Genomic DNA, 21787 nt, shown 5'->3' on the forward strand with positions numbered 1-21787 from the left:
CAGTATTCTGCTTAAATGTCTCCTTTCCAAGAACCTTCCCCTGACCAACCAGTCTAATGTAGCCTCCCAGTCATTCTCTATATTACACTACTCCACTATAATTTTTTAGCACTTATGACTATCTGAAATTGCCTACTGTATTTATTTACTTTGTTTATTGTTATGATTTTCCTTCAGCTTGAAAGTAAGCCCCATGAAAGGAAGGGACTCAGTGTACTCTCTCTGTATCTTTACAATACATCTTCCTTACCAAAGATCTCCACTTTTGCTTAGGCAGCTCAGGTACAAGGGAGCAAGATTTCCAATCCAGAGGATGAAGATGACTGACTTAGGCCAATTATAGTAATCCCATTACCTTTGCCAGTAATTGGTTTAGGGTAGGGAATTTTACAATTCTCTTCAATAAGACATAAGAAGATAACTGCTAAGCAACTTCAAGAAGAGGTTTTCCTCCCTGATTAATGAGACCCAAAAAGGAAAAGCCTTCTTTCCTCCTGCCTTTGACTTGGTCTTATGAGGTAGTGATACTGGGAAAGTGGTATGTTGATAAGAGGGAAACCCTGAGGACTGGCAAAGAAACTGAGCCTGAACCCTGATATTTTTGAGTCACTCAATCAACTCTGAAACTACCTCTTCCAGACATATGTGAGATTTATTTTTAAACTCTGATCAATTAAACTATTTTCTATCTCCTGTCTTAATACCTGCCGCCAAAAGCATGATAAACTCTTAAGCCTCTGTTTCTTCTTTTAATATTAACAGAAAATAACACCTAACAGTTTAGTGAATTCTTAAAAGGATTAAATGGGACAATGCAAGTAATGGGTCAAATAAAAACAAAATATCTAAGTGACAGCATTGCTGTTTTGTTAATATTAAAGAATAAGCTTTCTATGATAAAACTCCACAAGCTCTTTACGAAATACTTAGGACTTTCTTATTTTTCAGAAAACATTTATTTTAATCCTATTAAAGTAATCATTTTAATAGAGTAATTCATTTACCTAGCTTTCTTCTATCAGTAAAGTAGCTGTATTTCTTTCTCAAGTTTGAAGTAGGTAAATAAAAGGAACATCAAGCCAAATATCAGATCACTAAAGAAAAATAACCATATCAATTTCAGGCAAGAGCCTATTCTTGGCCTCAACTCCTCTCTTAGCTTACACGTACAGAGCCACATGTAAATTTTCATCTACTCTTCTTACCTTCACAAGCATTTCATCAGTATTTTAATATGGCTTAGATTATATTATGAATAATTCAACTATATTAGTTATTAAAACTATACTATGGGGCACCTGGGTGGTTCAGTCGTTAACCATCTTCCTTTGGCTCTGGTCATGATCTCAGGGTCCTGAGATCTAGCCCCGCATCAGGCTCCTTGCTCAGCAGGAAAACTGAGTCTTGCTCTCCTACTCCCCATGCTTGCCTTCCCTCTCTCATTGTCTCTCTCTCTCTGTCAAATAAAAAAATAAATTTTTTTAAAATAAGTAAAACTGGGCACCTGGGTGGCTCAGTGGGTTAAGGTCATGATCTCGGGATCCTGGGATCGAGTCCCACATCGGGCTCTCTGCTCAGCAGGGAGCCTGCTTCCCTCTCTCTCTCTCTGCCTGCCTCTCCATCTACTTGTGATTTCTCTCTGTCAAATAAATAAATAAAATCTTTTAAAAAATAAAATAAGTAAAACTATACCATACCTACAATTACAAAAAAAAAAAAAAAAAACTTTCAAAATAGGAAAAAAAAATAGTGTTACACTCCAGTCTCTATAATTTTTTCTGTGAACTATTTGTATGATATGCCATGAAGTAAAATTAATGCAGAAGACCAAAAATAGGAGATAGCAGGGTCATCGGTTTAAGCTTACTCTAGCGGAATTGTGATTTGAAATGTTACAGTGGTTCATTACTGCTGGAAAGATGTTTAGGGTCCTCCATGAAATAAAATCAAAATTCCTAAAATAAAATGTCAAAAAGTGTGACACCAACTTCAGTCTCTCTTTTGAAGATGAACAAGAAATTAAGATTAATTCTTCCATTGCACCGAACTGTCCAGGCTCTTTTTAGCCCAAATAAATTTTTAAAGTTCTGTCAATATTACAATAACTTTATTAGCTCCACTTTTCAAAAATCTTTATTAACCTACTCTGACAAAAACTACCAGTTACCCATTATGACCAAACATAAATTCAGACAGGGCTAGCTAAAGGGCTATTAAAAGTCACCTGGAGGGCGCCTGGGTGGCTCAGTGGGTTAAGCCGCTGCCTTCTGCTCAGGTCATGGTCTCAGGGTCCTGGGATCGAGTCCCGCATCAGGCTCTCTGCTTAGCAGGGAGCCTGCTTCCTTCTCTCTCTCTGCCTGCCTCTCAGTGTACTTGTAATTTCTCTTTGTCAAATAAATAAATAAAATCTTAAAAAAAAAATAAAAATAAAAATAAAAAATAAAAGTCACCTGGAAAAACTCTATTATTCCCTGGGTGGACCATCTCCTCACACAGTGAATAAGAATATACAGTTTGGGAAGGTAAGAATAGCATCTATCAGTAAAGACACAAATTTTGGTGGACCACTCTTCAGATCATTTTTGCTGGAATACATGGTTTTGGTATAATAGTCGAATAATTCACAGTCTTAGTCATATTAAGTCATATACATATATTAGTAAAACCTCACATGAATAGATGCTAAATATGTAAAATACATACAAATCAGATAAGCAAAGTTTAAAATCTATATATAAGCACTTACTTTTTATTCTAAACTCTCTTCAGATATTAACAAATATATCTTATTCTATTACTCCATTGCTATTTTAAGTCCTTCTCCAAGGAAACAGTAAGTTATTAATAAAATTAATATTTTAGTACATTTACAGAGAGGCTCACATACTACAAATCAACAATACATCACCAGCATGCAAATGTTTCATATCATTCCCATACCAATGTCAAAGCAATAATGTAGACACAACAGTAGAGGATATCTCCATGCATTCCAAAATAAAATTATAATTATCTTCAATGTGTATTTTTAAGCTATATAGTCTAAGAAGTACTATCATGTTTTCTAAATCCAGTACATTAAACCTCAATTCTATGCCCCAAAATGTAACAGTTGTGATCTCTATAGAAAAAGATTCTAAATTCAAAATTATTTTTTCCCAAATTTCACTTTTAACTCTCAACTGTAAGGTTGAAGTGTTAATAAATTGCAATGTATGCATTATTTCAACCCCTGCCCACAGTCTATGTTTTAACTGTAAAACAAAATTTTCTATTTCCTAGTAATAATTGAAGATGTGAGATACATTTGGTTTTCATCCTAATTTGGTTTTTTATGGCAAACTGCCTCTGAAGCGTGGGAATAAACCTTTCATTCTTTTCTTTCACAGCACTGAAAAAATACATTACAATACTAAAACTATTTCTAAGAGCCAAAAAAAATCTCTGGATAAACAATACTAAAATTTAACTCTCGACATCCTACTTATTTTTTTCTCTAGGTTTGCTCCTTCCAAAAAGTTGGGTTTTTAGATTCTTCTACAATAATGGAAAAGAGATCAATCAATAGAAAAACTCTCACAGCTAAGATGACATGTTAGATACAAGTTATTTAGTATTTTGGAGTAAACATCCTGGGGATTGGGAAGGGCAGAGTCAATTTAATACAGAAAATATCATTCCCAAAAAAGTATTCCTTCACTAGCTTTAGAAATCTTTAACTATTACATGCCCATCAGACAAATTTCTGAAGAGATATGCATTACTTCACTTGTCTTAGCTTTATTTCCTTCAGAAAGGAAGGAAGAAAAAGAAGTTTACAGTTGTTTTTTTTTTTCTTTAGGGAAGTGACAATAATAAAAAAGGGGGGAAATAAGGTGATGCTGGCAGATATTAATCCCTACAATCCCTCTATTACATGGCATAGTATTTAAATTGTGCATTAGACCTAGCCACTTAAAAATGAACATATGGTATTTGTTTCTTGGTATAGCCAACTAAAAGATTCATAACTGAAAAACCAAAGTTACTTTTCAGAGCCCCAGGTTAGATGCACAGTTTGATTTCTGTGGTTTCTCACAAGTTTACTTAATATGATGTCACTGTACCTTATGTTTAACTTTACTTTAAAGAAGATTCATCTTTCTGTGCTATGACATAATTTTAAAAGAGGCAGTTAGTTTAACAGGAATACTATCACCACTCATGTATTTACAGGTGCCAGTTAGTCTTTCTGTGGCAATGTGGGGTACAATACGGCTTAAAGTTAAGCAATGTTTCTTAGAATAATTTTTCACAGCTACCATGCCTATCTAATTTCAAAATTTAAGCAGTCAAACAAAATTCCTGGAAGGAAAAATTGGAAGAAACAAGCATTCTCCATTATTTTAGGCTTCCAACTTCCACTCCTAAAATTTCTATGCCTTGCCCACACCAGACAAATCGGCAGTCTGTCAAAATGGTACACCAAGGGTTAAGAATTCATATATGATCAAATCTTTAAAGTCTGTTTTATCTGATTATGTAATACCATTCCCTAAAACTATAGCATCCTACCCTAGATCAGGAAGGCAATCTGGTATACCGAAAAAATATATCTTTCAGCTTTAACCACAGGTTCTAAAGGTAGAGTAATCTTTACTGGAAACCCAGCTCATTACATGTCCCTGGGCGAATTACTTAACTAGTCTGAGTTTTAGTTTTCTTATCCCTTTAACAGAGAAAAAAAAATTACTATGTTGCAGAATTGCTGGGAAAATTAAAGAAAAAACACATGATGCCAGAACACAGGGGCTGGCATGTAGAGTGACAAATAATTACTGTTTTGTTGTCATTGGCTATTTTTTAAATACAACGAAGCTAGAGAATGTGGAACTCAAATTTCCAAATTCCTTATTTTGTAGGTAATTAAAAAAAAACCTTTTTCCACCCTGAAAAAAAAAAATCCCTTTGAATCTAACATCTTCATTTATTCAACAGTATTTATTTGGCATTTTCAACATTTGAAGGCATTATCCTTAAGGTTAGGGATACCTCAGAGAAGAAATTAGAAATAACATTCCTTGCCCTCAAAAAACTTACATTTTAGAGGAAGCCAGACATTAAACAAGAAATTATATAGTAACTTAATTACAATTGTGAGTAGTGTTACGAAGAAAACCTGCTAAAGGAGGAAATGACCTAACAGGATCATAATTTACATTTCTATGCGAAGATACCACCTCCCACCAAAGGTTTTCAATCACTTGCTCTGTAATTAAAAGAATACAACTCTTTGAATAGACTCAATCCTCTGGTCTTTAAAACAGCAAAACAGGGGTGGCTGGGTGGCTCAGTTGAGTGTCCAACTCCTTATTTCAGTTCAGGTCATGATCTGAGAGTCTTCAGAGAGCCCAGCACTGAGCTCTGTGCTGGGTGTGAAGCCTACTTAAAGTTCTCTCTCTCTCTCCCTCTTCCTATGCTCCTCCTCTCCCTACCATCTCTCTTTAAATAAATAAATAAATAAATAAATAAAACAAAATAAGCAATTAACTTGACTTTGGACATTTTTATGCTCAGAACTATACACTAAAACTTTAGCTACTATATGAAACCTACAAATTAATTTCAAATATTCCATACAGTAAGCTATTAATGAAAGAGAAAGCAAAGATAATAATATAGGTAAGCACTCATCAGCTCTCCACCATGAACTCATTAGAAGACACATTTCCTGGTAGAGTATAAAGCCAGTATTTTCATATGCATGCCATTATTCATAACTCATTTTTTCAGAAAGTTTTTATTAAAATAAAATAAATATGTACATATTGATTACTGAAAAAGAAGTTATTTATGTGATTTTTAAGATCAGAACAATTCTAACTTTCTTACTAAAGGAGAATTCTTTTTTGCTCAGGTACCTTTTAAAAGATGACACCTTAATTTTTTTTTTTTTAATCTGATAACATCCACTTTAAGGACAGCTTCAAGATCCCTATCTTCAGAAGTTATCACACTGTTGTAGAATAGTGCTATTAAACTCCCAAGTGAATAATAAAGGGGAAACCTGAGAGGTCAAATTAACTCTCTCATCAAAATGAAGCTAAGTTTATTCTATAAAATAGAATCTACCTCAAACAACATTCACCCAGAAATTAATGCAACAACAATTAATCCAGAACAATGACTGTCAATTCCCCAAAAGTGGCCACTCCATCTATATTTAGTTCATAAGGCAAACTAGTCCAGGATTCCTGCTGCCAATTATAATGAATGGAAGAAATATATTTGAATCAAATAGCACCATCTAGCAGAACCTTCACCACTTTACTTTCAACAGTAGATGTTACTTGGCGTTCAGTTTGGTAGACTGGACAGCAAAAGTGGCAATTATCTGTTTTCATGACAGAACCACAAAATTAGGATAGAAAGAACCAGAGACACATCACATTCTCATTATTATCTCAGATAATTCAAAAAAAAAGTTTTTTTAGCAAGTTATCAGGATACAGATTAGAGTGAACATTCCTGGGAGTCTAACTAAAATCCAAAATTACTTTGATTTTCAAATTCAACCATCCCCAAATGCCTCAACACATTTCAATTCCTTCACGTTCAGTAATATGAAATCCCAATACTCTGTAATCATTAAAACATCCTGTTTTTAATCTTATCAGGTATATTATAACCAAACGATTAATGGACATAAATTGGGCTGTTATTTCAAAACTTCAGTTCTAGTAACTTCTGTTTCTTAACCAGGCTGTATGACTGCCTTTTGTATATTTCACAGCACATCAACTGGTTCCTAAATGTAGCTCCTCGGAAAATACCTCTGGAAACAAAACCAAACCAAACCAGCATCTCTCCTTTAAATTTTTTGTTTGTTTTGCTCCATCAAAGCCTGGCATCCCTAAATCTTAAGGGAATGGTGTGTTGCTGCCAACACGAAGATTAGGAAATGTTCCCATCCCTAGGGCACAAGAAACTTTCAGACTACTAACTGCCTAAAGGAGGGAAAGCCGGTCGTCTGAGTATTTGGTTTTTATTTACACGCCGCTATTTCCAAGCGCAAGGTCACCAAAGTAGCTCTTCAGAGATGCTCTCGGACTTTTTCCCCAGCGTGAACCCCCCTCGGAAAGGCAGAGCACGTTCAGTGACAAGGATAAGCCTCCCCCTCAAAGTGGAGGTGGTTACTGGGAATCACCGATCTGCTGCACAGAAAAGAGGGGTTCTTCCTCAGTGGTCACAGTCACTATTCGCTCTCATTTTTAGTAACAACCAAATCACCGTTACAAGTACGTAAGAATAGCAGCAAACCACCCCGCTTCGCAGTGTGCCGTGACAGCAGCATCCCGGGCCGGGAGGGGCTCTCTTCTCGCCTGCCTCCTCCGGGCTCCCACCAGAGTTAACACCTGTATCTCCCCACCTCAACGTTTCTCGCCTTCCGGCAAATCCCTTTTCGGACCACTGCTCCCAGCGCACCCCAGACAACCTTCCACCCACCCCCACCCACCCCCGCCCGGCCGCGGCGGCTCACACAACTCCCAGCCCGCGCGCCCCGCGACCACCGCCCAGCGGGAGCCGCCCGGCCCGCCGCCCCGGCAGCCGCGGCCCCCAGACGTAGGGGAGGCGGTAAGTCTGCAAAAAAAAGTTCTCCAGCCGCCAGCGCGGAGTTGGGTCTGCCCGCGAGGCAGACACACCAGCCTGCTCCGGCAGATCCCGCTTCTCGCCAGCACACTCTTCCTCTCCGGGAACTCGGTCCTTCTTAGACTCCCAAACTTCAGCGGCGCCACTACGGGCGCCGACCACCCCTGATCTGCCAGGCGCTGGGCAGCACCGAAGCCGCGTCTCTTCACCGGCTGAAGAAAGCCCCGACGCCCACCCGGGCCCACGCCCGCACACGCCCTCCGCGCCCCGCGCGCGTCTCCGCGCCCCGCGGGGCCCCGCTCGGCCGCTCCGCGCCCGGCTTCCGCCCGCCGCGCGCCCGGCACTGCCGCCCTCACCTCGCCGGGCGATCCCCGCCCCAAGCCCCGGCGCCGGAGCCCCTGGCCGCGGCGCCCCTCTCCCTGCCTGCCCCCGACCCCAGCCCGCCCCTCCAAACACCCACAGTCTCACCGCGAGCCCTCCTCCACGCAGCTGCCCCCCTCCGCCCTCCCCGCGACCCTCGGCAGCGCTCCGGGTCCCCGCAGCCCCGGACCCCAGCTCTAAAGTTACTTTGTGAGGAGGTGAACCCGCGGGTTATTTCCCCCAGTCACCCAAACAAGTTTCCATCCTCGGCACCAGCACCGCCACCGCCCCCCAGCACACCCGCTCCCTCCCGCAGGCAGCCCCCCAAAGGCCTCCCGCCCCGCGCGAGCACCTCCTGGGAAATAGCCGCTCCCCGCACCACACGCCCCCACCTCGTGTACCCCTCCCCCTGCCAGCCCACCCCCGGCTCTCCCCAGGCGGAGAGTGTCTGGGTCTGTGTGTCTCCGAGAGAGTGTGCGAGTGCGTGCGTGTGTGTGCGCGCGTGTGAAGGCGGAGGTGGGTGAGAAGCGGAGACACTTACTTCTCCCGGGCCTGGCTGTCGGACGGGACGGCGCTGCTGTTACTCTTGCCTTTGCCGTACATGCTTGTGCCGAGAGCAGCTCCCACTGTCACGCACCTGTCAACCCATCACAGCCTCCCCGGGAACAGCCCCGTCCCCATGGCGACCCACGCAGCCACCCCCACTATTGGCCGCCCCACGCCAAAGCTCCACCCCCTTCGCCCAGGCAACGCGCGAGACTGACAGGCCTCCCCCTCCCTCCGGCCTTCCGAAGCGCGCGGTGGCTGCTACAGTCTAAGCGGCAGTCTCCTCCCTCCTTCCCTCCCTCCCGGGTTCCCTCCCTCCTTCCCTCTCCGTTCTCCTCCCTCCTCCCGCTCTCTTTCCCCCCTCCCCCCTCCGAACCCCGGCGCAAGGGGGGAATTAGAAACTGCTCTAGAAGGATTTTAAACAACTGGCTGTTCTCTCCGCCGCCGCCCCTCCCCCCGCGCCGCCCGCGCTCGGCTCCTCACTGGAGAGAAGGCGCCGGGAGGAGGGGAAAGTGCGGCCTGGAGTCGCTGGTAGGAGCCGGCGGAGCTGGAGCTGTGGCGGCCCCAGACTTCGGGGCGCTCGCCGAGTACACAGACAGACCTACGGCCCCAGCCTTCTCCGGAGCCCCCACCGGCCCCCTCTCCGGCTCCTCTCCTGTCTGTGACCCCGCGCCAGTACCCTGAATTGATCTCTGCCGCCTCAGCCCTACTCCCTGGGTGTCGCCCCCACCTCGCCCCCCCCCCCCGCCCTGCTCCCAGAGGGATGGCTGGCGAGGGACACACGCGCCGTTCCCTCGACCTTCTGTCTGAGCGACCCCGAGCGACTCGCCTTTCCTCCAGGGGAGGGACTGTGCCTCCGGCCCTCGGCGCCGCTGGAGTGGCGTCGCCTCGCCCCTAGGGCCGCGCCCTGCTTCCCTGGGGAACACCCTGCCTCAGACCTGCCTCCCCTCTTTAGAGGTGAGCCTCCTCCCAAAGATGGCTGGGGAATCCTGGGGCCTCACTGGCCCCCGTAAGCCTGGAGCCCCGTGGCACACCACGCAACAGCTCCCTTGCCTGAAATGCCGCAGAAAAGGGCTCCAGGCATCCCCACCTGGCCTGGTTTTCCAGCCTTGGTCGCTGATGTCTACTCTTCCTGACCTTTGAAGTGGAAAGGGCCACATAACGCCTTTAAAGACATCCCTGCCCTTGTGCTTCAGAGTAGGCCCCAACCTTACTCCAAGGTGTGCAAAGTTGTGCCAGAGCTGAAAGGCTGCCTAAGAATATCAAAACCCCTAATCCCATTTCAGTAAATGTGCAGAAAGTTTCTGAAACACAATCTGGCTCCCGATAGAACTCCATCCTTTATCTTGTGGAGATCCTTAGATGCAAAATCAGACAGAGTGCAAATGGGGTTAGGAAGAAGACATGGGCATCAAATTGGGAGTGACAGAGGAAGAGGGGTGCAGGTGGGGGTCAGACTGGGGGAAACATCAGGAAAGGATGAATAGACATGGAACAGCTATAGGAGGGGAGAGAAAATAGGATTTAAATTGGGAAAGCCACCTTTCTATTTTCGCACAGAGCTTTAAGCTTTTAGTAGTAGGACCCTAAAAATGCAGATGGAGCTACAGAGATAAATGGAATGGAAAGAAATGGGTTTATATGCCCATTGACAGCAAATGACAGAAATGAAACATCAACAGAAGGTTAAGGAAGGGCAGTCAGTAAGAAAGACAGACTGAGAAAAGGGGTCGGCAGCCAAACAAAAATCAAAAACTGGGAAAAAATGAAGAAGGACCTGCTATTCTAATGTTAGAAAATATTTTTTTCATTGTAAATGGAAAGCATATAAAGAAAAGAATAAAAGAAATAGGATTAAGTGAAGAAAACAATATGAAAGCAAAAGAAGATGGCAAAAACAAGAGGACTGACATCATGATATAAAGATTTAAGAAAAATAAAAGTGCTTTTATTAAAAGGACAAAAATTCAGCCCATAGAAGTGAGGGTGAGGAAAATGGAGGGGGGGGATCACATAGGCTTAAGCTGATTAGTTTCCAAGAGAAGTAATTTGCCATTTCTAATTCAAAATCCCTCTTTCTGTTTACAATGAACTGTAGGGATTTGGTGGTGGATACAAGGCATTCAAGGACTCAGGAGAAGCAGGAGTGATGCTTAGCAAGTAAGTCTCTCTTTTGATGAACTTTTGCTCAAAATGCTCAGATAGGTATAAGGCTGCCACTCTTTACAGACTACCTTCAGAGTTAGCATATGTAATTTGTTGTTCAATTATCAACTTCCATTGGCTTTAACCCAGAAAATGATCAGCATCTCAAGGCTTCATGACCCATGGAAGACTCCCTATAAGTGACTGCTTAGACAATACAGTCAAGGAGAGAGCTAAGCAGCTGCTACTCCATGTTCCTGTCCACACTTGGACCAAAGTAAATTTTCAAGAAGACCTAGAGTGGGCCTTGTACTGTTATCTAAAAACAAATTACTTATTATCCTTGCTCTGGTGTAGGGATTCTCTATGGTTTTTAGTCATGGCACATTAGAATTACCCTAGGAGGATTTATTTTATGTTGACTTTTGTTTTATTTTTATTTTTTTTTTTTTAAGATTTTATTTATTTATCAGAGAGAGGGGGAGAGAGAGAGAGCACAGGCAGACAGAATGGCAGGCAGAGGCAGAGGGAGAAGCAGGCTCCCTGCTGAGCAAGGAGCCTGACGTGGGACTCGATCCCAGGACGCTGGGATCATGACCTGAGCCGAAGGCAGCTGCTTAACCAACTGAGCCACCCAGGTGACCCTGACTTTTGTTTTAAATACAAAATCTGGACCCCACCTCAAACGAACTAACTCAGAAACTTTGTGGATGGACGCTGGGATTTGTAATTTTTGTAAGCTCCAAGTGGTTCTTTTATGGAACTTGGGCTGCTTAACTTTGCTCTTAAATATCCATCTTTTTTTTAACGATTATTTATTTATTTATTTGAGAGAGAGGGGAAGAGAGAGAGAGAGAGAGAACATGAGCAGAGGGAGAGGGAGAAGTTGATTTCCCGCTGAGCAAGGAGCCAGATATGAGGCTCAATCCCAGGACCCCAAGATCATGACCTGAACCAAAGGCAGACACTTGACTGAGCCATTCAGGCGCCCCTACAGTATCCATTTAAAGACAGCCAGTGGACACCATCAGATCTCAGCAAGATTTTTAGGTTGTGTTATATGTAACAGATGACCCTTCCCCTATAAGGCATTAAGACATCTTTACAGAGGGCTTTACTTTTTACCTACTGAGCCAACAAATTTGTTAATAGGATGAAAATGTAAGACCACAAGTAGCTATGGTTTAATTTACTATTTCCTAAGGAGAAGAGAAAACAAGAGAAGCTATTTCCTGTCTACTGCTGCCATTTATTCATTTGATTAGTTTTTACTCAGATTTATTACATGGAAGAGTCCTTTGAGTAATGGCATCTTTTCTGATATTTAAAAAATAAATAATAGATCGGCACAGTAGGGTATGGAATTCAGAACAATTTGGTCTTAGTATCTAGAAGGAATAAAATGCTAAAAGGTCTTAGTTCAGAACTTGCCAAGTTAATGTCAGAGTTAACTTCACAGGAGTGTTATTATCCAACAAATATACTAAGTCAAAACGTGACTATTCCTATACATGGTAACCTTAAAGCTTCAGTGGTAGTCAAATCAATTATCATTAAAACATCTCAGCAGCCATCTGAACCATCTCTGTTTTATTTTCCTCTTAATGTTTACACATGTAAGTAAAATGCTTCTTTGCCCTTGTTCAAATTATTTTGAGTACAAAGACTGTTCTTTGCATCAGCAACTGTATCTCATGGGGCCAATATTGTAATTAATGAGATTTGAAACACATATTCCCAGCCAAATTTGAGATCCCAGACACAGAATTGAAGATCCATTGTTTTGTTTTCATTTTTAAGAAAGGGGAAGATAGGAGATTTAAATCTTCTTGGAAAGAACCACAATATATTTTTTTGGAAGTTATTGTTTTGTTCTTCAACCTCACACATAGGCTAATTAATGTGGGGGGCAGGATTTAGGATAGGGGAATGCTGACTAGCCACCAGAATGAAAATTTGCATTTGAAGTTGATTTTTTTTTTCCTTTTTATCTTATTCTTTCAGATGTAAAACACCACAATTACTCACTCATTAGGTCTTTCTCCCCCTGTCCTGGTTTTGTTTATATACATTTGCACAATTTTGTCTTTTTGGAACCTGCATCTTATTCTTAGAAGAAGTCTTTATCAGTTCAAAACAGGCAGTTTGTTGTACCGCCCTGCTGAAACTCTAGACTTGACTATACATTTCTTTGATTTAATTTTTTCTGTTAAACATTAAGTTTAATAACATCCATATTCTTATAGTGCATGGGACTTCAGAAAAGATTTCCCTTTGCTATATAGAACACAGAAACTACTTCTTTATGTTTAAGTAGAAACTAATGATGAATTTAATTATTCACAACACATAGAATACTTAGCATGTTAATTTTAAAAAGGAAAATAGAGGCACTTAGCTGGGTCATTCAGTGGAGCATGAGACTTTTGATCTCAGGGTTGTGAGTTCTAGCCCCACAGTGGGTGTAGGTTGGAAATAAAATCAGAAAGGGAGGAAGGAAGGAAGGGAGGAAGGAAGGGAGGGAGGGAGAAAGAAAGAAAGAAATCTAGAGGGGCGCCTGGGTGGCTCAGTGGGTTGAGCCGCTGCCTTCGGCTCAGGTCGTGATCTCAGGGTCCTGGGATCGAGTCCCACATCGGGCTCTCTGCTCAGCAGGGAGCCTGCTTCCCTCTCTCTCTGCCAGCTTCTCTACCTACCTGTGATCTCTCTCTGTCAAATAAAATAAAAAATTAAAAAAAAAAAAAAAAAAAAAGAAAGAAAGAAATCTAGAGTAGGAAAATATTTATTTAGAAAAATTAAAATAAACTGTTTAAACATTAAAATTCATTAAAAGTAATTTTCTTGTTTTGAGGTAATTTGTCCAAAGGACAAAATTTTTCTATTATATATTTGTTTTATAAACTAGTTCATTAAAAAAAAATACTTACATTCATACCACTTTTCATTTCAAATCATTTAACAGATACCCATTTATTAATACTCAGTATATCCCTATTATTACATTTTCTTAACCAGCTTTCTTAACTGGGTAAACTGAGTCCTGAAAAGATTTATTAGCATGATCTGATCTATAAGGAAAACAGAAATAGTTCCAGGATGAGAACTCTGTGTTCCTGGCTGACAGTCCTGTTCTCAGACCATGAAGCCGCACCTCGTTCTCTCAAAAGTGACTATTCTGCAGAGGAATGTGAGCAAGCTCTGAGATGTTTGTCACTCAGACTACTGTATGAAACTTCACTCCCAGGGAGAAGAGACTAGCATGCTTAGATCCGCAAACTGCTTACCTGCCATGTACCAAAGTAACTCAATGAACAGTCATTAAAACAGTAATACTATGCAATGTGGTCTCTTATATCAGAATAATAAATGAAATGGAACCTCAAATTAACATTATTTGACACTGTTATTGGTTTAACATCAGTTAATCTGAGGCAATGACTGTTTTCTTAACCTATTGCCCTAGATTTTTGAATTCCCAACTTAGCTATTCCTAAACATTTACGAATGGGTTAGGAGAGAGAGTGTGCAGACAAGGTTCTAAACCTTGCCATCTCTCTAGAGTGCCTAGTCCTTTTTAGCACCATCAAGATTTGAAATTTAGTAACTTGGAAAAAAATAAAATAATCTTGTTATAAAAAAAATCATACATAAGCTGGAGATGATGAAAAGTGAAAAAAGTAGGGCTACCATGTATTGCAATTTCACACACTTTAGCACATTTTGCAAAACAAATTCCAAGTGTTGCAGTATTCACTGGCTGGATTTTTGTCATTAAATGTTGAAAGTTATGCAATAGGAAGTGTGCCAAAGAGTGTTCTTTATTCAAAAGTATTACTGTATTTTTTTAGTGCATTCCTAAATCTTCACAATGTTTTTTCACCTCCTAAGGTTATGCCAATATGATGTCTTTGCACTCTTGAATTTGACAAAAGCCCCAGTCTCAAGAAGGAGGCTGTGCAACATTCCATGCAGTGTCATTTCCTTCTGTCGAGAATGGAAACATAGGGGTAAAAAAAAAATCCTACTACATTGTTTTTCATAATTTTCCAACATAATTGGGTCCTCTCAATGAAGTTTGGCAAAAAAAAAAAAAAAAGGTGACAAATTATGCCACTATTGTGTTTTATTTATCTTCATATCATTTCAAATGTAAGGGGTTAGGATACATTTTCAACTTATTTAGCTGTATTAAAAATATATTCAAGACAGGTGCTGAATATAGCCATTGTCAATAATGAGCTATATGATAGAAACAATCTTACCAAGGTCATGTGTACCTGCCAAAGATTTAGAGGATACATCAAACTTTTTGTTTAGGGGTACTCAGTCTTTGAAACCAGCTGGTCTCCATCCTATATATGGCAGTACCTGAAGATTTATAAGTATTCTTTGGTGGCAACTACTACCAGCTAGCATTATCATCATTAGATTATACATTTACTAACCACATTCGTCAGACAAATAATTCTATAATCTCATCAGTTTTCCAAACTCCTCAGGTCTTTTTCCTTGGACCTAAATTCTTGAGGCAGAGGATAAAAGGATTCCCTGCCACACTCTGCTAAGCTATTGACTACTTCATGGCAAATCTCCATTATACTCACTCAGCTTCTAAGACCCAAGTTGTCTATGGTATCGTAGCCCAATGTTAACAAAGTTAAGAAATAATATATTTTTGTGTTATGGTCTGCTGCTACTGCTCTATGCTTACCTCCTACCCTATGCTCCCTCTAACAGTCATGGGATTTTTTGTTCTTGAGGAGAACTTTAATCACTGTCTCTGGTCCTGTGGATACTCCTTAGGGCTAAAGTTGTTAACTTTGCTAAAGGTATTACTCTGGGTTAAGGAGAGTTTTGGCCAAGGACACTGACCCATGGAATATTCAGCATTTGAGGCTGAGGTGCCCAGAAATTAGAGGCTTCAGAGATATTGTATCCATTTACTCTGGCTTTTCTTTCTGGTTCATAGTCTAGGGTGAAGGTAGAAAAAGAGCTCACTCTGGTAAGGAAAGTAAGTAGACTACAGAGAAGGGTAGTCAAAGAAGAATCCTGTTCTGGGTACTTTCTCCTATGCCTCTGGAAGAGTTATCCCTATATCCCAACTTTGCTACACTCCTTACTTTGTTCTTGCCTTGGCTCTTGTGTCCTTTTAGAAGGTACCAGCTCTGTTCAATAGTTTGGTTGTTTTCTTCATTTTAAAAGAGCATTTGTGGGTTCCTGGGTAGCACATAGTTAAGCATCTGCCTTTGGTCGAGGTCATGATTCCAGGGTCCTGGGATGGAGTTCCATATCGGGCTCCCTGGACAATCTGCTTCTTTCTCTCCCTCTGCCTATCCCCCAGTTCATGCTCTCTCTCTCTCAAATAAATAAAGTCTTTAGAAGGGGGGAGGGGCATTTGTCATTTGTGGCGGAAGGAGATGTATATCACATCCATGTCTCAAGAACTTCCTAAGCTCACTAAAGGCCTGTGAGAGGAGGTGGAAGAGCAGAGGAGGAAAAGGGGGCAGGATTGTATCTCCTGGGCTTCTACCCTGTGTCAGATGCTCCAAAGGGCTTTACTACATAACCTCCTACCTTTCCATTTCTTCTTTTATGTGTTCTTCCTCTCTTTTCCTGCTTCCTCTTTTTTTCTCACCAATCCCTGTCAAAAGACAAAGGTGAGAAAAATAAGGAAGCTTCATGGGAACATACTAGAAACTGCTGTGTTTATAAGTCAAAAATGTTTGAGGGGCACCTGGGTGGCTCAAGTCAGTTAAGCACCTCCCTTCAGCTCAGGTCATGATCTCAGGGTCCTGGGATCAAGCCCCACATCCGACTCTCTGCTCAGTGGGGAGTCTGCTTCTCCCTCTCTCTCTGCTCTCCCCCTGCTTGTGTGTTCTCCCTCTCTCTCACTTTCTCTCTCAAATAAACAAATAAAATCTTTTTTTTTAATGTTTGATTGGGAGCACCTAGGTGGCTCAGTGGGTTAAAGCCTCTGCCTTCAGCTCAGGTCATGATCCCAGGGTCCTGGGATCGAGCCCCACATCGGGCTTTCTGCTCAGCCGGTGAGCCTGCTTCCTCCTCTCTCTCTGCCTGCCTCTGTGACTACTTGTGATCTCTGTCTGTCAAATGAATAAATAAAATCTTAAAAAAAAAAAAAAGTTTGATTGTTCAGCAGTGTTATATGGTTCAACTACACAAGATTTCAGTTCTTACAAACCATGCCACAGACTTCTTAAGTATTAACAACACTGACATTTACCAAGATTTACAATGTACCATGTACTATGTAAAGTGCTTTACATAGTGTATCTCACTCAGCAGTCTTCATAATCCTTTGAGGTAGGTATTATTCACACAAATTTTGGTGGTTCACACAACTAGTGAATGGCGGGATTGTAATTCACACTCATGTGCCCTGTCTCTTCAGGCCCTCTCAGAATTCCATACAGAGATCCTTCCAACCACACTTGCCCCTTAATTTTTACTTTTTCATGTACTGTGATTTTAGACATACAAACTTCTCTGTGAATGCAGGTTAGATTAAATACAGGCAGGACCACTCAGGCAGGTTTTATGGGATCTTGCTTCAGCATGGTAAGCAGCAGCGAATTCTGTTCTTACACCCAAACCTCCTGATGAAGCAAAATCAGAAACACCAAGCCACACCCTGCTTTATTTCAGCTTTGGCCTTTATCAAATACATCATTTCCTCCCGTTTTGACTATTGTAAAGTGAATGCCTTGGCTCACTATAGGATATTAAAAGAAGAAATGATTTGGTATGAATCTATTGCTCTTGATATTTGAAAGAGATGCCTGTTCTCTGTATTCCTGCTAGGTTGCTCAGGTCATGTCTTCTTTCCAGTCTTCACCCTGTTCATTCCTTTCAGTTAATCACATTTCCCAGATCTATGTGGCTCTGAAATCTGTGATAGATAAAACCTAAAAACCAAGAGCTTTGTTTTAATTTGCATTCTGCTTAGGAAAAGGGAGACTTGGGTCACTGGATTACATCCCCCTTCAGTCACTGGATCACTGTAAATATGTGTCCTACCTCTGGAAATGGTCAAAAATTGGTCCCTTCATCTAAATAAGCAGATTACAATTCCTTTGGAGGTTGTTTTTGTTGTTGTTTTGGGTTTTGTTTTTTGGCGTTTCTTTTCCTGTGTGGTTTTCTTTTCCTGATGGATTATTGTAGTTCACTGTTACCTTTCCTTCTTCTCTTGTTTTTTTTTTTTTTTTTTTTTTTGGCTTCACTTCCTCCTTCTATTGTTGTAGCTGTCTTTTTCCTCCCATCACTTTTCCTGTTGCCTTTCCAGTTGGGTGGGGCTCCATCCAATTCACTTACTTTCTGGCTCTAGAGTATCTTTAATCCCAGGGGACAACAGTCTTGTGCCAACAAGTTGGAATCCCTGGGGTATCAGAAGAAATATCCCAGCAACTAAGTATCCCTAAAATTTTCCTTTATTGATTTTATGTTAGAATGAAATCCAAGGATGTCTAATTAGGGGGGAAAAAAATCATCCTTATAGCCTCCTAATCCAAGACCATTTTGAACTCTGACAGCACCAACATCCATCAAATCAAACAATGAAATCAACTTTGGTTACTTAGCATAATAGAAATAAACTTGTAATATTCTATTAGTGAAGGATCAATGTCTCCTGTCTTGAAAATAAACATCAGAGCTTGGCCTCAACATTTATGTAGTAGCAGGAGACCATTATTTTGTGGCAACATTCGATTACATTGACATCAAGACAGATTTATTAAATTAATAAATAGTACATGATTTTCAGCCTTTCATTCCAACCATCACCACCATCCCCCTCCACAAGATGATCATCTAAAACTCTTCACCCATATTTGTCTCCTTATTATCTACGACTCTTTATTTTCCTTTTGTTGTCATTTTATACTCAATTTTTTTTGTATCCACTTTTTTCAGATGGAAGAAAGTTAATGAGAATCATCAAATTGTTAATTGTTAAGATATTTTAGTGATGTAATATTGGAAAAGGAAGTATTTCAGATATGCTTTTCAGAGTTCTGAATGTGACTAATGGCCAAATACCATTCTTGCTGTGTCTTCCTCTAACTTTCAACCTCAGGGCCTTTGCCCTGGCTGTTTCCTCTGCCTGGAATGTTCTTCCTTCTGCTCTTTGCATGGCTGTTTGCCTTTTTTCCCATGCCCAAGTCTGATGGAATGTCATTTCCACAGAGAAGTTCTCTCTAAGAGTCCTTTCTAAGTGTTTATTCCCCCATCCTCCTTCACTCCTCATCCTGTTGTTCTGTTTTATTCCATTTATCATCACATGTCACTGTCTGAAACTGTTCATGATTTGAATTCTCTTTTGGCTTGCATAGTCCATGTCCTCAGATCTTGAACAGTACCAGATCCCCAGTGGCACTCAATAAACAAATATTCATTGACTGACTGGATGGATGGATGAATGAATGATTCTAATGAAACAGTCATATGTGAATGACTTTAGGTCCTATCTCTCTTAAATATTTGCAACATACAATCCTTCCAACCCTCTACCCCTACAACCCAGGGCTCCTTATATTCTTAGAAACAGTAGTAATTGGACAGAGAGCATCAGCACACCTTCAGATTTTAGGCTTCTGCTCTTACTCCAATTTATTGTTCCAGCATCTAAACCAATTTAGCAATTTTGGTGAGCAGGACATGAGAGAGAGATGTATTTTCTCCTCTTTTGTATCACCACAGATCTGACTGACTTGAAGTTCCAAGTGGCTTAGTGTTGCTGACAATAAGGAAAACAAGTGGCACACAGTCAGCAGATTAGTTTTCAGTAATAACTTTTCATTATGTCACTTTCTGCTCAAAAACCTCAGTGCCTCCTCGCTGCTTATAGGATGACTTGCTCTCCGCTCCAATTTTTATCCAATCTGATTCATCAGCCCCTACAGTCTTCAGTATGTCATAGTTATTTAAGCCTGTCTGTTTTCCCTATGAGTATTTACTCCTTGAAAATAGCCTATCCATTCACAGATGCTTACACAATACCTACATGTTGAGCCTTGTATGAATATATTTTTGAAGAAGATATTTCCCCACTCTCAAGCCTTACAATTCCTACCACAGTGTGTATCTTGCCTTTGGGAAGTGATTACTAGTGTTTCTGGAATTAAATTTTAGTTCCAGTAGCTGAAGTCGGACAACCTGGATTCCCTGCTCTGTCATTAGCTGTGGGATCTTAGCCAAGTCATTTAACTTCTCTGTGCCTCAGTTTTATCAACTGTACACTGACATGTTATTCCAATATGTTAGGGTTATTATGAGGACTGAATGAGAAAATGCATGTACTGGGTCTAGCAAAGAGCTTGGCATATCATATGTGCTTAGTGAATGTTTATAAATGTTTTCTTCCTCAGAGTTGGTGTATGCCCTACATGGTCTGTTACCTCTGAAATATACCTGGCACATCTGTCAACACTATATGACTTTGTACATGCCGTTTCCCCTTGTCTGCATGCCTTTCCCTACTCCTCTCCCAACTCCTAACTCCTTTGAATTCTCTGCTTTTATAATTTATTTCACATAGAATAAGCTGCCTTTTACTAGAACTTAACTTTTCCTGGGTCTTGTCTCCCCAATGAGGTATAACTGCAAGGATAATACTATGATTCTTTAGCAGAGTGCAAAATAGTCCTATACTAATAGCATGTGTCTGCTATTTCTTACCTGAATTTAGCAACTAGAGAAGGTAATGCCTAATTCAATAGCCTCTGTGTAATGGTGGCAGTTGGCCACCTCGTTGACATTGTTTCAAATTTCATGGATTCAAAGGTGAAAACAAGAATTTTTATGTCATTTAGTCATATCTGCAAAGAGGGAGTTTCCACAATGTCCCTTAATTCCACAGCAAAGAAATTCTGATCTTTAACTGTTAATACAATGTGAAGTACTTTTCCTCATTGAATCGCCAAGGCAATGGGAAAAAAATTAAGTCATCCTCCTCCTCATAATAAGCCTGCATATACTTCAAGACAGTCATCAAGTAATCCTCTTCTCCCAAATGAACAATCAAAATATTTATTTGCATAGCTAATATCACAGACGATCTAGGCAAATAGACGAAGTCTCTCTCCTGTGAATACTATTAGCTTGTAGTTCATGGTTTAGACAACTGCTCTAGAGTGAAATAAAATCTTCAGAGACTTCTATTGGTCAATCAGCACTTAAAATGTTTTTCTAAGCTACTTCTGGTAATTGGAATCATTTAAGCTTTTACTGAAGATAGAATGGTAATACTAAAAACAACAGCAATATAGTTATCCACTCAACAAACATTCATTGAGCACCTACAGTATGTAGTATCAAGTAACACAGCATTTTGCTAAGCAATGGAGGGGATGCAAAAATCTGTTAGAAGCAGCAGCTACCATAAAAGAAAAGTACAAAACTTTACTAAGGACTTATCATGAGCTGGGCACTGGGCTAAGTGCTGAGGATTTACAGATAAAGTTTCTTTCTTTGAAAATCTCATAATCTAAAGAGGAGTCTTATATTTCAGTATGGTCTTCTAAGTGCTATGAAAGATGTTAGTGGCAGTGGGTACTCTGGGGGCTTGGAGAACTACTCCCTAGAGCTTGCTTGTTGTTTGCATGGAGCCTGGACTGTAGAATAAGGTTTAGCTCAGAGCAACCACGTGGCTCAATTAGTTGAGCTCCAAATTCTCTCTCCCTCTCTCTCTCTTTCTTACACATTTTATTCATTTATTTAACAGATAGAGCACAAGCAGGTAGAGTGGCAGGCAAAGGGAGAGGGAGCAGACTCCCCACTAAGCAGAGCCCCACGCAAGGCTTGATTGCAAGGTCAATCCCAGGATCACGACTGAAGCCAAAGGTGGACACTCAACCAACTGAGCCCCTCAGGCGTCCCAAGATTCCAGACTCTCGATTTCAGCTCAGGTCATGATCCAGATGTTGTGAGATTCAGCCCTGTGTGGGGCTCCGTGCTCACTGGGGAGTCTGCCTGTCTCTCTTCCCCTGCCCCTCCCTACTGGATGTGCAAGCCCGCTCTCTCAAATAAATAAAGACCTTAAAAAAAAAAAAAAGCTTAATTAAAAAAATAATAATTTTAAAAAGTGGGGATAGAC

The 21787-nt window shown here is 40.9% G+C and overlaps 2 protein-coding genes across 5 annotated transcripts in view; one reads left to right on the forward strand and one right to left on the reverse strand.

The window, feature by feature from the left end:
• Positions 1 to 8753, reverse strand: part of SSBP2 (single stranded DNA binding protein 2) — a 297510-nt gene extending 288757 nt beyond the window's left edge. Inside the window, exon 1 of one of the 4 annotated variants that reach the window (XM_059175382.1) lies at positions 8531 to 8753. In XM_059175382.1, the coding sequence (XP_059031365.1) occupies positions 8531 to 8592 (62 nt within the window). In that variant the 5' untranslated portion in view covers positions 8593 to 8753. The remainder of the gene's footprint in view (positions 1 to 8530) is intronic. The other 3 variants (XM_059175383.1, XM_059175380.1, XM_059175381.1) reach the window with 3 other exon arrangements.
• A 199-nt stretch (positions 8754 to 8952) lies between these two features.
• The window catches only part of ATG10 (autophagy related 10), a 423722-nt gene continuing 410887 nt past the window's right edge, over positions 8953 to 21787 (forward strand). The window contains exons 1-2 of the mRNA XM_059175390.1: positions 8953 to 9492; positions 10634 to 10695. The gene's annotated coding sequence lies outside the window, so the exon portion shown is untranslated. The remainder of the gene's footprint in view (positions 9493 to 10633; positions 10696 to 21787) is intronic.

The sequence above is a fragment of the Mustela lutreola genome, chromosome 5 (genome assembly GCF_030435805.1).
Source record: "Mustela lutreola isolate mMusLut2 chromosome 5, mMusLut2.pri, whole genome shotgun sequence".
Classification (NCBI taxonomy): Eukaryota; Metazoa; Chordata; class Mammalia; order Carnivora; family Mustelidae; genus Mustela; species Mustela lutreola.